The sequence below is a fragment of the Alosa alosa genome, chromosome 7 (genome assembly GCF_017589495.1).
Source record: "Alosa alosa isolate M-15738 ecotype Scorff River chromosome 7, AALO_Geno_1.1, whole genome shotgun sequence".
In the NCBI taxonomy this organism is placed as follows: domain Eukaryota; kingdom Metazoa; phylum Chordata; class Actinopteri; order Clupeiformes; family Clupeidae; genus Alosa; species Alosa alosa.
The window spans coordinates 10,298,562-10,314,653 of record NC_063195.1 but is presented as its reverse complement, the minus strand read 5'-3'; the positions used below and the strand labels follow the sequence as shown (position 1 = coordinate 10,314,653).

Genomic DNA, 16,092 nt, shown 5'->3' with positions numbered 1-16,092 from the left:
AAACGTACACACACACACATATAAACATACACACACACACACACACACAAACGTACACACACACACACACACACACACACACATGCACACACAAGTGCTTACACACACAAGAACTTGCACACATGTACAAACACAAACACACACACACACACACACACCCCCACACTGATTCATGGCTTTGACACTGAGAACGAGGCAATATTTCCCATTCTATCAGTGTGTCCAAATTAGTTATGAGTAGCAGATCATCCCTTTAATGTAATGTACCAATTGTAAAGACACATTATCTGTAGAGCAGGTCGAAACGCGTTATCCATTGCACCACTGGCTCTGACAAACTCACTAATGGAGAGAGCTGCAGAGGAAAGAAATGGGCAGCTGAGACCAAAGAGTTTACACAGCATGATGCTGCCTCCTAGTTAATTTAGTCACCCTCTCTCTCACACTCATGGTACCAACACCCTGCACTAGTGAGTTTAGCATACCTCTCTCTGGAGAGTGTTCCGGAGAGACTGGTGTATGTTGTATGACACTGCTTCCAAAAGGCAGCCAACTGTTTCCGCCCGGTTTCGAACCGGGGACCTTTCGCGTGTGAGGCGAACGTGATAACCACTACACTACGGAAACTGCCATACTATATTTGTTGGTTATGTCACAATATATGGACATAGTTGATACCTTGTCCCGGTGACAACCCAATGTACAATACTTTGTTTGTTCACATAATTGGTAAAACAATAATCCAAGACAAAATAATCCATTAGGTTAGCTAAAGATAGGGTATATGGGACATTTGTATCCCTACTACCAACACACACACACACACACACACACACACACACACACACACACACACACACACACACACACACACACACACACACATAAACATATATACAATATATATTGATATGTCTTTATCTGTCACCTCTCATATCCACACGATCAGATGTGTTCTAAAAGGATGGAGGCATAATGCATTCATTTAGCAAAAAAAAAAAAAAAAAATGTGTTTCCGCCCGGTCTCGAACCGGGGACCTTTCGCGTGTTAGGCGAACGTGATAACCACTACACTACGGAAACTCCCATATCTTCTCCCAACCACCATGGGAACGGTAACTTGTACCAATTCATACTACATTGCACAACTATTCTATTAGAACTAATCCCAATTGTTGTGGGAACCAGCACAGGGCCCCATATCTGGCCTATGGCCAACCAAGCAACCATCTGTGTGTTGGTAGTACAGGATAGTTTTAGGCAGAGATCACATTAGCCAGCGGCAAGCGGTAGGTTTCCTATTGTTCTCTATGGTTCGGCAGCGGAATGGTGACAACGCTGGCGTAACGCTACCGTTGAGCAAGCTGAGCGTTGAACTTGGTTCAACTTTCAAAGTGCAACGCGAGCATATTCAATTGACAAACTGTTTGTGTTGCTTAGAGCTAAACAAAATTATTATGGTCTGAGCATTGCGTTACGCTTTGTCAGCTGCCGCTGGCTAATATGATCCCCGCCTTTAACCTGTTGAGCAGTGAATTATTGTCCTAGCTCATTCTAGATTCAGTGTTCTTTCTACAGTCTAAAGGGGGAAATCCCTTCAAAGTGTTAAGAATACAAATAGACTAGGGCAGGGTATCAGTCTAATCAGTTGTTCTTATCTCATGGGAATGTGTAACTTTCTATTTTGTAGATCCCATTATCATCTCTTCATTTTATATTACATGCACTGCAACCACTTTGGCTGTCTCATTATGGGAAGTCTACTGCTACACTTTTGTGGTCATATGTCATATGTTTGTGGAAACAGCGAGCAAGTTATACCAATTCCACAGATATTTTATGCATGCTTATTTTCCCTTTAAAGGTGCCATGTGTAATATCCGCCAACAAAATCAATTCATACTCCACATTCCATAAAAGATGGAGGCAGTATACCTCCAGAAAGTGAGTTGGTCTACCCTGGAGTAACAACCGAGAAACGTATTGCAGTTTGGCTGGCGGTTATTTTGCCCATACCGCCTCCCATGGCCGGCTGGTATTATGACACCTGTCGGGCTGTGGCTAGTAATTTAGCATGCTAATTCTGGTTGATATCTCAGCAGCACTATACCGTGTCATTTTTTTAATGACATCATCACTCTTATTTCTTCTCATTCTTTTGATGCGGTAGCTCAGAGGTGGGCAAACTCCGCCCGCCACGCATTCTTCAATCCGCCCGCCAGGCAGTCGCAGCGGCTCGCATTTTTCCCCTGCCCGACGTTGTGTTAGTACCACTACATGCCGCAATGCACGCACAGCCCTCTAACGACAGTCAATCGTTTCTCTCGTTGCCACTGTTCTGTCTCCAGCAGTAGAAATATAGGCCTACTGACAAAATGAGCAGTCGGAAAACGTAAAGTCGACACCGAAAAGGGACTTTCAACAAAGACTGGACAACAAAATATTTCTTTACTGAAGTTCGGTCAAAGGTCGTGGTGTTTGATTTGTAAAGAAAGTTTTAAAACCTTTAAAGAAGCCCTGTGCAGGTCTGGTTATTATCGCTGTTTCTGGGTTTTTTGTCTGATTTGGGCTCGCATTTTTCACGACATAGCTCCCCCTGCAGCTTCAGTAGCAAGACTGCTACGCTAAACCCCCACTAGCTAGCGAGCTAGCCATCAAGAAACCAAGCTAAACACATACAGGGCTCACAATAAAACAGTCGAGCAAACACATTGTTCAAGAGACTATCAAACCACATTACAAAAACGATGTTCACCCAAGGTTAGGCTACTTACAATTTCAACAGCAAGTCGAGGTCCGTTTTGCAGTCATCTTAGAAACTACAATCTGACTAAATTTTCGAGGCGAGAATGGATACTTCCGCTGAGTTACATCCGGATGTATTCGGACCGCGACCAGAAAGTTGCATATTCGCGGAGAAGCACTAGCGGGAGACGAAGCACCCACCAAACGACCCAAAAAGTGTTGTAGAACCATCAGAACGACTCTCAACCTGCATAATTAAGGTAATTTTTGCTAAAATTGTTGCATAGGGCTTCTTTAAAAGTGGTGTTTTTCGAGCCAGCCAGGAGTCGAACCTAGAATCTTCTGATCCGTAGTCAGACGCGTTATCCATTGCGCCACTGGCCCACACACTATGACATATGAAGCGGCCCCACAGCACAATAATGGGGAACAGGGGGGGGGGCGCGCACAATCCTCTTGTTGCCTCAGATTACTTCACACGCACACACGCACACACACACACACACACTTACTTATACTTTATACTTACTATACTTATGTACCAATTGTAAAGACACATTATCTGTAGAGCAGGTTGAAATGCGTTATCCATTGCACCACTGGCTCTGACAAACTCACTAATGGAAAGAGCTGCAGAGGAAAGAAATGGGCAGCTGAGACCAAAGAGTTTACACAGCATGATGCTGCCTCCTAGTTAATTTAGTCACCCTCTCTCTCACACTCATGGTACCAACACCCTGCACTAGTGAGTTTAGCATACCTCTCTGGAGAGGTTCCGAGAGACTGGTGTATGTTGTATGACACTGCTTCCAAAAGCGAGCCAACTGTGTCCTACCTGCTTTCGAACCGGGACCTTTCAAGGCGGTGAGGCTTAACGTGATAACCACTACACTACGGAAACTGCCATACTATATATGTTAGTTATGTCACAATATATGGACATAGTTGATACCTTGTCCCGGTGACAACCCAATGTACAATACTTTGTTGTCTGTTCACATAATTGGTAAAACAATAATCCAAGACAAAATAATCCATTAGGTTAGCTAAAGATAGGGTAGATGGGACATTTGTATCCCTACTACCAACACGCACACACACACACACACACACACACACACACATATATATACAATATATATTGATATGTCTTTATCTGTCACCGCTCATATCCACACGATCAGATGTGTTATAAAAAGGATGGAGGCATAATGCATTTATTTAGCAAAAAAAAAAAAAAATGTTTCCTACCGGTCTCAAACGGGACCTTTCGTTAGGCTTAACGTGATAACCACTACACTACGGAAACTCTCATACTTTCTCCCAATCACCATGGGAATGGTAACTTGTACCAATCCATACAACATTGCACATGTCAGTATACAACTATTCTATTCTAGAACTAATCCCGATTGTTGTGGGAACCAGCACAGGGCCCCATATCTGGCCTATGGGCCAACCAAGCAACCATCTGTGTGATGGTAGTACAGGATAGTGTTAACCTGTTGAGCAGTGAATTGTTTTCTTAGCTCCTTGTAGTTTCAGTGTTCTTTGTACAGTCTAAAGGGGGAACTCCTTCAATGGGTCAAGAGAACAAATAGTCTAGGGCAGGGTATCAGTCTTATCAGTTCTTAAAGGGGAACTTGGCAACTATTTTAACGTAATAAACCCGTTTAGAAATTATTTGGATGGTTAAATGACCTGTTCCGGTGAAAATGGTGACTTTCCCCGCTGCGCCTAGCGTCCCCAGGTGGAAAACCAACCTTGCAACATTGAGACTACCGTCCCCGAAAAAGAAGTGAGAAACAAGAAACTCGTTTTAAATCGTGTTTCTTTCCTTGTAACATCCACATAGTTCTGCCAAACTTATGCTAACCATTCGCTAGCTTGTAAACAAATCCATGTGCTTTATCGTTACCTTTTCCCACAGTTTGAAATAGCATAATGCACAATTTCTCCAGCAGAGGGGGAAATTGTGCAACTTGAGATAAGAGATTTCCCTTTAAGTTATCTCATATGGGAATGTGTAACTCTCTAGTTTATAGAGCCAATTATCACCTCTTCCTTAAACAGGAAAACATATAACCTTACTAACTTGATACAAGTAAAATACTACTTTACTGTCAATGCAAGTTTAAGTTACTATCAACGCAAATTCATTTTTTTATGATCTTCTTTTGACAAATTATCCAACAACCAGCAGCAATACCACTATCTTAATCATCACCATCCTAACTATCACCAATCCTGTACATCGTAGCTTACACCTGTGGCCCAGGTAAACATTGGTTGCATTTTCAGGTTTTATACTAAATGCACTGCAACCACTTTGGCTATCTCATTATGGGATTTTTTGGTCATATGTCATATGTTTGTGGAAACAGCGCGGAAGTTTGACCAATTCCATGGATATTTTATGCATGCTTATTTTCCCTTGGGTGGAAAGTGTTTAAAAGAGGTGCTTACGAGCCAGCCAGGAGTCGAACCTAGAATCTTCTGATCCGTAGTCAGACGCGTTATCCATTGCGCCACTGGCCCACACACGATGACCTCTGAAGTGGCCCCACAGCACAATAATGGGGAACAGGGGGAGGGGGGGGCACAGAATGCTCTTGTTGCCTCAGATTACTTCACACACACACGGGTGCGTACAATGCAGAGGTCACACACACACACACACACACACACACACATAAACATACACACACACACACACAAACTACACACACACACACACACACACACACAAACAAACACACACTTACACACACCCTTGATCTCTCTCTTTCCTTTTCACTCTCACATACTCTCTATCACACATACAGGAATGTGTGTAAACAAATCCAGAGTACAAAGAGATTCCCCAAAAATGCACAGTTAAATTACACTCACAGAAATACACAAACATCCAAATACACAAGTAGATAAATCCACATCCACACACACACTCACACCATCTCTATCACACTCACACACACAGACAGACACACAAATACGAAGTACAAAGAGATTTCCAAAGGTGCAATTAAACACGCATCAAACTCATACAAACACACTTGCTCACAAACTACAACACACATAACAACAAAACACATGTAAAGAACACACAGAAGCACACACAGACTCTCTCTCTCTCTGTCACACACACACAGAAGCACTCACAGACACATCACAATCACACTCACACACACCATGGTTTATGTAAGCGACGTTGTGTTCCTTTCAGCTATCAAGATTGTGCATGTTGCAACACGATGGAGACTACAGATCTCTGCCAAAGAGATCACTGCATGAGGGTACACATACACCCACACCCACACAGACACACACACACACACACACACACACACACAAACACATACAGACACACAGACACATAATCACACACATATATATTATAGTATTGTGTCATACATATATATATATATATATATATATATATATATATATATATATATATATTAGGGCTGTCAATCGATTAAAAAAAATAATCTAATTAATTACATACTCTGTGATCTAAATTAATCGCATATATAATTTTTGCTGTGAAAGTATTTTAAACATTTAAATTCAAATGAATCATTGAATAATCAGCATTAGTGACATTGAAGTTCAGACTCTTTTATTATTATTTTCACTGTTCAAATAATTGCCATAATAATCTATGATATGACCTAATATGCTGAGGAAATAAATTCAAAAGTGCTTAGGGAAGAAGTTTTTTTCACATACAAGGCATTTCAGGCCACAGATATAACCTAGGGGACACAATGAAAATAAATTAACACTCCCCTCAATGTCAACACTTATTTCTTTGCATTGATGTGCGACTACAGAGTTGATGAACTCCGGTGATATGCAAATCCTTGCTGCAGACATTGCAGAGGACTTTATTTTCAAAATTTTTATATTTTATCAACACCATCAGGCCGTTTTTTAAAAGTAAATGTTCCAATCAATGATCCAGGCAGCACGTTTTCTTCTCTCTCCTTCATTTTACAGTCTAATTTTTACTGACTAGAACGGCTCGGGATCAAAGGTCATACGGAATCGATTAATCTGCACTAATTTTTTTAATCAGTTATTTTTTTCTCAAATTAATTAATCGAAATTAATCATTTATTTTGACAGCCCTATATATACACACACACACACACACACACACACACACAATACTTTTGACAAATGATGCAAAATCATCCACTGAGGGGAATTTCGAACTTATGCCAAGCACAACAGACAGTCTTTATCACAGCTACACCCTTTCTGCCCTTAATGGAAGACGTCTGAGGGGAGCGACTTCAATGCTAGCCACCACACAGAGGGAGCAGGACTCAACTCCTGCCAGGCGTGGTGGCTGCAGTATACTCTACCGTTTAAAGACATTTCTCTAAACACACACACACACACACACACAGACACAGACACACACACACACACACACACACACACACACACACACACACACATACACAGACACACACACACTCACACACACTCTGCTTCCTGCTGGGCAGACAAGAGATCCTGATCCTTCAGTAATGCCTGCGATGACTATATGAGTTGCAGTAATGTAAGGCAGCTAAATCCAACTCTGTCTGGGGCGGCCATGCTCTCCCTACATGCGATCCACATAGAGCCTTTCAATCTGGTCCTAGAGGGTTTCCAGTTGAAACGTTCAAAACTAAAGCGGATACTTTGACAGGAAAATGAATCGGACTTTAGCTACAATATCTCAACTTTAAACCTTTTTTTGTACCCAAGTAACAATTAGCTTAATATTGTTTTCTGTGCCACCGGAAATGCCATAGGAATGCACATTTTTGCTTATGCAGTTTAATGGGTCTGTGGACACCTACAGAAAATAACTATGCTCATTATTTTATAGGGTTAAATAGATAGATAGGGTCTTCATTACAATGACATTTCAGCGACCTTCAAATTACCTCGGTGTGCCAGCTACCTGGCAAACGACCATGGCATGTCACATACCAAGTCACCTACCTCAACAGTGGAAAATGTCTTATTACTGTAATACCTTCCCCACGTCCTTACACTAGGTGGGTTTACATGGACACATTTATTCCGATCAGAAACGGAATAACGGCTCAATCGCAATAGACACATATAAACACCTTGGTGGGAAATAAAACTGCTGATCCGATTAGGATTTTAATCAGAATGAGGAAAGAGATGGTCTATCTATCTATCTATCTATCTATCTATCTATCTATCTATCTATCTATCTCTATCTAATTGGATTGCCTGTTGTACCTTCGCAAGCAAAAGCAAAGCAGCAACGCCTATTCCACGAGTGGCAAACCTGCGGCTCGCGAGCCGTATGCGGCTCTTTACCTCCTCTCGTGCGGATCGCGGCAGCTCAACTGATGTTCCCACTTCTCCTTGTCCATAGAGTTTTTTATTTTTTGAAATAGCCTATATTTCTGGTAAATGAAAAAGCTTTTCATAATTTGATAGTACTCATAGTTAGGCTGCAATGTTTACGTAAATTAAAATAATTTTACAGTCATGTTATGGATAGGAAAAAAGAAGGAGACACGTTTGTTTCTTTAGTCAGGTCAGGTTTCTTTAGACTTGGTATGCCAGATTTAACCGATGCATAAAGCTTCAAACCTGATCGATGTTGTAGTGTGGGCATCTTTATTGTTGTGCGGCTCTTTTAAGTTGTGTGGAAATTTTTTTTGGCTCTTGATGCTGGACTGGTTAGCCACCCCTGGCCTATTCCAATCAAAGATTCTACATTTATTTATACGTATATTTAAAGATTCCGTCAGCGATTGTACAGGAAGTTGTTTATGATGTGTTTGTCCCAAACAACGTTTTATTTGTAAATATGTGTATATTGTAGATTTGTAGATTGTAGTTCATTGTAGATATGTAGATTGTAGATATGTAGATTGCAACAGTATACAGTATTTTGTGGTGTTGTCCGTGGTACACAGTAAAAGTAGCATTGACAGTACATGGGTTTACATGGACACTTTTACTCTGATTAGAATCAGAATAATGGCTCAATCCTAATAGGAATAACACATGTACGAAAGAGATGGTGTATTCCGTCGATACTGACCTTCAAAACAACCTGTATGGCGCCACAGTCAGTCAGTTACCTCGGCAGTAGCTGTTCCCGCATCCTCACAATGTCACTGCGATGTGTTTACAACTACACTTTCCACCCACAATACCCTGATACTGTGTCTCCATGAATGACATTGACAAAGACCTTCAAACGACCTCACGGCGTCGCAGCCACCTACCTCGGCAGTAGCCGTGCTCGTCCGGCACGAATCCCGCGGAGCACTGGATGGTGTGTCCCTGCGCGGGTAGGCCACGGGCGAGGTCGCCGCCGGTCGACGCGGGGCCAGATGGGACGTGAGGCACACGGACAGCGGGCAGAGCAGGCTGCGGCGGCGTGGGGTCGGCCACCTCCTCCTCCTCGCCGTTGCTTACGATGATCTGGGCACTGTGGGGCAGGCAGAGGTAGCCGCCGAAGTGGTTGACACACTTCATGCCTCCTTTGCAGGCGTCGGCCAGAGTGACACACTCGTCTATGTCTGTGGAGAGACCAGACCCTTTCACTCGTCTATGTTTCACTCGTCTATGTCTGTGGAGAGACCAGACCCTTTCACTCGTCTATGTTTCACTCTTCTATGTCTGTGGGGAGACCAGACCCTTTCACTCGTCTATGTCTGTGGAGAGACCAGACCCTTTCACTCTTCTATGTCTGTGGGGAGACCAGACCCTTTCACTCGTCTATGTCTGTGGAGAGACCAGACCCTTTCACTCGTCTATGTTTCACTCGTCTATGTCTGTGGAGAGACCAGACCCTTTCACTCGTCTATGTTTCACTTGTCTATGTCTGGGGAGAGACCAAACCCTTTCACTTGTCTATGTCTGGGGAGAGACCAGACCCTTTGGATTCCTTTTACTACCGCACTCATCTTTCTCAATTTGAATAAGAATGTTTGCTTAATATAAATGTAATGAAGTACATCATATCGGACCACTGCTTCTTTTTAAGTTACGTGAGTGGATACTCATGGATGGACAGACCCTGTTCAATACCCTCCTGCCCCAAACTAGCGAGTGATAGCCCGAAAAGGAGGGAGTGAGCAGGGATGGTAGATATATAGAGAGAGATAGATAAAGAGGAGCAGAGAAAGAGAGATAGAGTGAGGGGGGTAATTAAAGGGAGAAAGGGAATTATAGAGTGAAAGAGGAAATAAAGGGAATAGGAAAATTACAGAGAGAGAGAGAGAGAGAGAGAGAAGAACTGAATGAGGGTGGGATGGAAAGGGAACTGTAGAGGGAAAGAGGAAAGAAAGGGACATGGGGAATTACAGGGAGAGAAGGAGAGAGAGAAAATAATATGAAGGACAACAGGAGGGTGGGATAAATAGAGAGAGAGAAAGAGAGGGAAGAAGAGATGTAAATAAAAGGAACAAAATTATAGACAGAGGAAAGAAAGGGAAAAAATTAAGAATTACAGGGAGAGAAGGAGAGAAAAAGAAGAGAGTGAGAGAGAGAGAGAGAGAGCTGGAAGGAGAGAAGAATAAGAAGGACAGAATAAGGATGGGAAAGAAAGGGAAATGGCGTGAGGGAGGCGTGGAGGAAAAAGGAGAGAGGGGGATGACATATTCAGAGACAGTGACAAACAAGAAGACAATCAGACAGCTAGAGGAGAAAGAAACAGTAACCATAAAAGAAGGAGAGAGACAGAGTGTGTGTGTGTGTGTATGTGTGTGTGTGTGTGTGTGTGTGTGTGTGTGTGTGTGTGTGTGTGTGTGTGAGAGAGAGAGAGAGAGAGAGAGAGAGAGAGGAGTGAGAAAGACAGAGCAGATGTGACACAGAAGAGAAGCATTGAGAGTGTAGTGAGGGGGAAGATAAGATATACATCTATCTATCTATCTATCTAGATGTGTGTTTGTAAATTGTAAAGCACTCTGAGTAGAATAGAGGAGTATAAATGCAGTCCATTTAGCATGATAAAGGGAGAGATAGAGACATGAAGAATGTAAAAGAATGATAAAGGGAGAGATAGACATGAAGAGTCTAAAAGAATGAAAGAGGGAGAGATAGACATGAAGAGACTAAAAGAATGATAGAGTGAGAGATAGACATGAAGAGAGTTAAAGAATGATAGAGGGAGAGATAGAGACATGAAGAATGATAGAGGGAGATATAAAGACATGAAGAGTCTAAAAGAATGAAAGAGGGAGAGATAGACATGAAGAATGAAAGAGGGAGAGATAGACATGAAGAGTCTAAAAGAATGAAAGAGGGAGAGATAGACATGAAGAATGAAAGAGGGAGAGATAGACATGAAGAGTCTAAAAGAATGAAAGAGGGAGAGATAGACATGAAGAATGATAGAGAGAGATAGACATGAAGAGAGTTAAAGAATGATAGATGGAGAGATATGAGGAGTGCAAAAGAGGACCAAAAGATGGGGGGGGGGGGGCGCTGTAGTCAAGTTTCCCTGAGGTATTTAATCAGGAGAGCAGGGTCATTACCAGGCTGTTGACAGCTTATGGCGTGTTCACACAAGTGTATCAAGCACAATGTAGCCACTTTTTCCATGCAGGCAGAGGGAAAAACAGGCTATTACCTCGGCAGACTTGTCTCGCGCTGTCATACTCGTAGCCATCAGTGCACTGCAGAGCAAAACACACACACACACACACACACACACACACACACACACACACACACACACACACACACACACACACACACACACACAGACACACACACACAAATAGACACAGGCACACACATACACAAACACATGCAAGTCAGACCTCAGTGATAATACTCTCTCTCTCTCTATGTGAGCTGTTGTTAATATAATACCCATCTGTGCACAGAGGGATAAAAACAGGCACATTAGGGTACGTGCAGACTAGGCCTATTTTTCGCAGCTGCCAGCTTCCGTTTACCACCATTTTCTACTCCATAATCCTACGGAGTAGAGCGTATTTTCAAGAAAAGTCCTCGGCTTCTTTGGTAACGTGATTGTGGGCGTATTTTTCTGCAGCTCAGAGCTTTTTTTAAAGTTGAGAAATGTTCAACTTCTAGTGTAAAAACGCCCTACGCCACGCTGTTTTTTTTTTTTTGACAGATGACCAAATCACAAGCAGGATGTTTTGCATATAAAAAAACGCTTCTGGCTGCTTTTTGGAACAAAAAAACGAATTTTTGAAAAAAAAAAAAAAAAAAAAAAAAAAAACCACCTGCACAACTTCTCTTGTCAGAAAAAGAAGCTGAATGTACCCTACTACTTGCCATACAACACTCCAAACATGCAGTATTGCTGACACATCATTGACACAAACACACATGTATGAGTCAGATCCCTGTAATATACTATTCATCCCTTTATTCTTTCTGTTTTTTTTTTTTGTTCCTGTCATTTCTCTATTCTTTATGGCTCACCAACTTCCCTTCTCTCTTCCACACCTATCACCTTATCTTCATTTGATTTCATTCATTCCCTAGGTAATTTTGACCGCTACATTTTTATTTTCCTTTTGAAGTTCTAGTGTTAATGTAACACCCATTTAGCTAAATCAGGCCTCGTGGTACTTTTTCTCATTATCCATCGCTCCTTCATTTTATCTATTTGTTTATTTTGATTTGACTGTACATTGTGACAAACTGATCCTGTGGTATTTTGTGACAAGAATGTAAGGCTTTAGAAATTCTAAATTGTGTTTATGCATTTATTTCGGTAAGCCAAACCTCATGGATACTCTCTCTCTCTCTCTCTCTCTCTCTCTTCTCTCTTTATTATTTTTTTTGGAAAGTCAGGCCTCATGGATACTATTCTCTCTCTCTCTCTCTCTCTCTCTATCCCTCTATTAATTTATTTTGGTAAGCCAAAATATATGTAACCTATATAAACCTATATGTTCTCTAGAACATATAGGTCACTGACACATCTCTAGGGAAACTTCTCTCTAACATATAGACTAGAGCTGCAACCCTGTACCTGGGCAAAGAGGTAGGGAGGTAAGATCAGAAGGAGAAAAAGAAGAAGATGAGGAGGAGGAGGAGGAAGAAGAAGGAGAAAAGGGAGAAGAAGAAACAGTAGAAATAGAAAAAAAGAAGAGGAAGTAAATGGAGAAAGAGAAAAAGAAGATGACAAGAATCTGGAGAAGACATACATAGAAGAAAAGGGTGAAAGAAGTCTTCCCTCCTCTTCTTTCTTATTTTAAAGCTTTGCGTGTCATCTGGCCCACGTGTTGGCTGAGCGACGCTCTGGGCGACTGCGGCTGACCCGTGTTTGGAAAACCAGTAAACACTCTCAAAAGAACATCTGCCTAGTGTGTGTGAGTGTGTGTGTGTGTGTGTGTGTGTGTGTGTGTGTGTGCGTGCGCGTGCGTGTGTGTGTGTGTGTGTGTGTGCGCGCGTGTAGGAGTGAGAATGTGTTTCACCTGTTACTTTGAACGTGTGTTTGTGGATGTGGATGTGTGTGTGTGTGTGTGTGTGAGAGAGTGTGTGTTGTGTGTGTACTTACTGTGTAGGTGACGGGCTCCTCAGTGTCCTGTTGTGACAAGGCAATGTTAATGATGAGACTTACACAGAGACAAATCCTTAACATGGCGGAGGGGAGACAACACCTGAAACACATATCATAGACAGAGAGAGGGAGGGAGGGAGAGAGAGAGGGAGGAGAGAGGGAGGGAGGGAGAGAGGGAGGGAGAGGGAGGGAAAGAGGGAGGGAGAGAGATGGAGAGAAGGAGGGAGAGAAACAGAGAGAGAGGGAGGAAGAGAGGGGCAGAGAGGTGCAGCAGAAAGAGGGAGAAATACTTTAAAAACAGAAAAACATTGAACTGCCACTTAAATGATCAGTCTTTTCACCAGCTGACCAATTGCTAATGGAAATGATCTCCAAGAAACTGTCCCATCTTGGAAGGAAAAAGGAAGGGATCATGTTTCAGTGATCCTAATTGTCATGGTTATAATAATAATAATAATAATAATAATAATAATAATAAATTCACTCAAGATGGTGAAATATGGTGAATAAAAAAGATAATATTGATAAGCTGCAAAGGTGGCAGACCAGATATTTACAGCAAAACTGTATAGAGCACTGTACAGAGAAACTCCCAAATAAACATTTAGATTTGTATGAACACAACCCGTGGAGTAAAGGGAAACTTTACTATTGCCAAACCATGACATAATCTGTGTTGAGTTTACAGTAGCTTTAAGAAGTCCAGGCCACCCACTGCCTCCAGCAAGACATGGAAATCTCTACTCAGGATTCCATTAAACACATTACTGTACTATTGTGATGGTGTGAAAAAAAAAGGTCTGGCGAGGGATCAACAGGTGTTGATAGATTTGTATGTGTGAAAAGTGTCCGTGACTTTATTTCACCAGATTCATTGACTCTGTAAATGAGCGTTATTTACATAATTATCTCAGTCAGGGATTTCTGTAAGTCAAAAGCGCGAGCATGCGCCAGCGCAGAGTGACGGTCAAAGTCGCAGAGTGTCCAGGCGCACGAATCCATTCATCACGGGTTTACTGTGCGCGCTCGGTCACTGGGAGAAGATGTGCGCTAATTAAGCCACTGACCATTAATAAGCCCCGGCACCGTTCTGGCTCAAAGCACACACTAAAAGCAAAACACATTTTTCCCACTCTCTTTATAACCATATCATATTAGGCTAAACGGACGCCTTGAAATGATATTGTATAAACCAGCGCCGCATACTACCGTCAAGTTCCACAACACTAATGTGAACACGAAAATGATCATTCTTCCCCTCAGGAGCTGTGTCGACAAGTCCCAACCTCTCCCGTCCTGCTCTGTGCCACCATTTTTATTGGCTCGGATCTGACAATACCCGACGGCTGTCTCTCCCCCCACAACCCCACCACCCCTTCTCCAAACCTGAACCCAGTTGTTTTTACAAGGAAGAACTCTCCCTCTTAACGATGTGAGTTTACAGAAGGTCTCAAAGCCTGGCTCCCCGGTCAACTATCAAACAAGTGGGAGAGGCAACACTTGCAATAAACACTTGTGTTTGCTAATTGCTAAAATAGCTAACTTAATTATCGGATCACCATATATGACCCGTTTCCAGTGCTCGTTCCAAGCAAATTAACACGTCCTGGGTCATCAGATAGTATATAATGACACAATTTGTATTGCTACTTTGATGTTATATGACGGAAAGTCACACATGTTTAAAGGTTTACACATGTTTTGTTCAATACTGCTGCGAGGCACGTGCATAATTGTGGATCATGCTGTAACAACTTTGCACGAGCTTTAAATTGCATGTTTTGAATTTGCAATTAAACATCCGAAATATATATATAAAAAATACATTTTATTAAAGATAGAGGCATAGTGTGCATCGTGTATTCAACGACTCACCGGATGAAGTGCTCGTCTGAAGTGATGAGAAACGAAGGAGCAGTTATGGCGAGGGAACTGCGTCTAAAGAGTTTGTTGTTGCGCTTAATGTCACGGCTATTTTCAAAGCGTAGATTCCTACGATGTGACAAGTCCTGTGATAAACAGTTCTGCTTGCCAGTGGTTGATGGAATCTGATTTCTGAAATGACTTCTGACCGATGACTGTAAAAACGGGTGATGAAGGGGGAGGGAGACGCGCGTCACAGAGGTCAGTGACACACACACACACACACACACACACATACAGGCAGACGTGCACACCTCCAAAGTGAAGAAGCACTGAGATTATTTTTTTACCCTTTCGTGTTCAAAAAGTTAATGGTCGGTCTGAAGTAACCAATACGCATGGCGCCATCTTGTGGTACATCACTGCAACCTTGGTTTAAGAAGAATTTCGAAAGACCGTTTCTCTATATTTCAGTGTTTTTTGTTTTCTTAAATCCGTGGTCAGATGTTCTTAATATATAGCTGAAATTTCACTTTTAAATAGATTGCCTATAATAAAATGGTAAGTTGCGGAATGGTAAAAAAAATACATTAGGCCTACAGTTGTTTTTCTTTCTGCTTGTTGCATTTCAAACCCGCGTTACACAACTCCAGCTGAGCTGTTGAAAGAGTTTCCTCGAAAGTACACTTTGTGCGATGATGTCATGCAAAATTTGGGTTCAGTGACTCTCTGAACGTTTTATTTTCCTCTATCCGACTGCTGATTTCGGTTGTGCCAGTTTTCCTAAATGATACCTACCCGAGTTTTAACTTTTCCACTACGAGTGTATCTGGAATCCCTCAGACCACTTAATGATGCAGAAAGTGTATATGCTGTGGAATACTGTAATCGAAGAGTTGTCATCTAGCCTTCAAGTGCCGTCCTCTTAAATTTCGTTTTTA

The 16,092-nt window shown here is 42.0% G+C and overlaps 1 protein-coding gene and 4 non-coding genes across 5 annotated transcripts in view; all 5 read right to left on the bottom strand.

Annotated features, from left to right (window-relative positions):
• si:ch73-173h19.3 (uncharacterized protein LOC563864 homolog) overlaps positions 1 to 15,397 on the bottom strand; it is a 45,675-nt gene extending 30,278 nt beyond the window's left edge. The window contains exons 1-4 of the mRNA XM_048248001.1: positions 15,164 to 15,397; positions 13,286 to 13,388; positions 11,375 to 11,420; positions 9,024 to 9,320 (exon numbers count right to left, since the gene is read on the bottom strand). Of these exons, the coding sequence (XP_048103958.1) occupies positions 9,024 to 9,320; positions 11,375 to 11,420; positions 13,286 to 13,369 (427 nt within the window). The 5' untranslated portion in view covers positions 13,370 to 13,388; positions 15,164 to 15,397. The remainder of the gene's footprint in view (positions 1 to 9,023; positions 9,321 to 11,374; positions 11,421 to 13,285; positions 13,389 to 15,163) is intronic.
• On the bottom strand, positions 555 to 627 carry trnav-cac. Its single transcript has one exon. It is a non-coding gene; the product is annotated as a tRNA-Val (tRNA).
• Positions 1,011 to 1,083, bottom strand: trnav-aac. The gene has a single exon. It is a non-coding gene; the product is annotated as a tRNA-Val (tRNA).
• On the bottom strand, positions 3,057 to 3,129 carry trnar-acg. The gene has a single exon. It is a non-coding gene; the product is annotated as a tRNA-Arg (tRNA).
• trnar-acg lies at positions 5,211 to 5,283 on the bottom strand. The gene has a single exon. It is a non-coding gene; the product is annotated as a tRNA-Arg (tRNA).
• Positions 15,398 to 16,092: the final 695 nt, after the last annotated feature.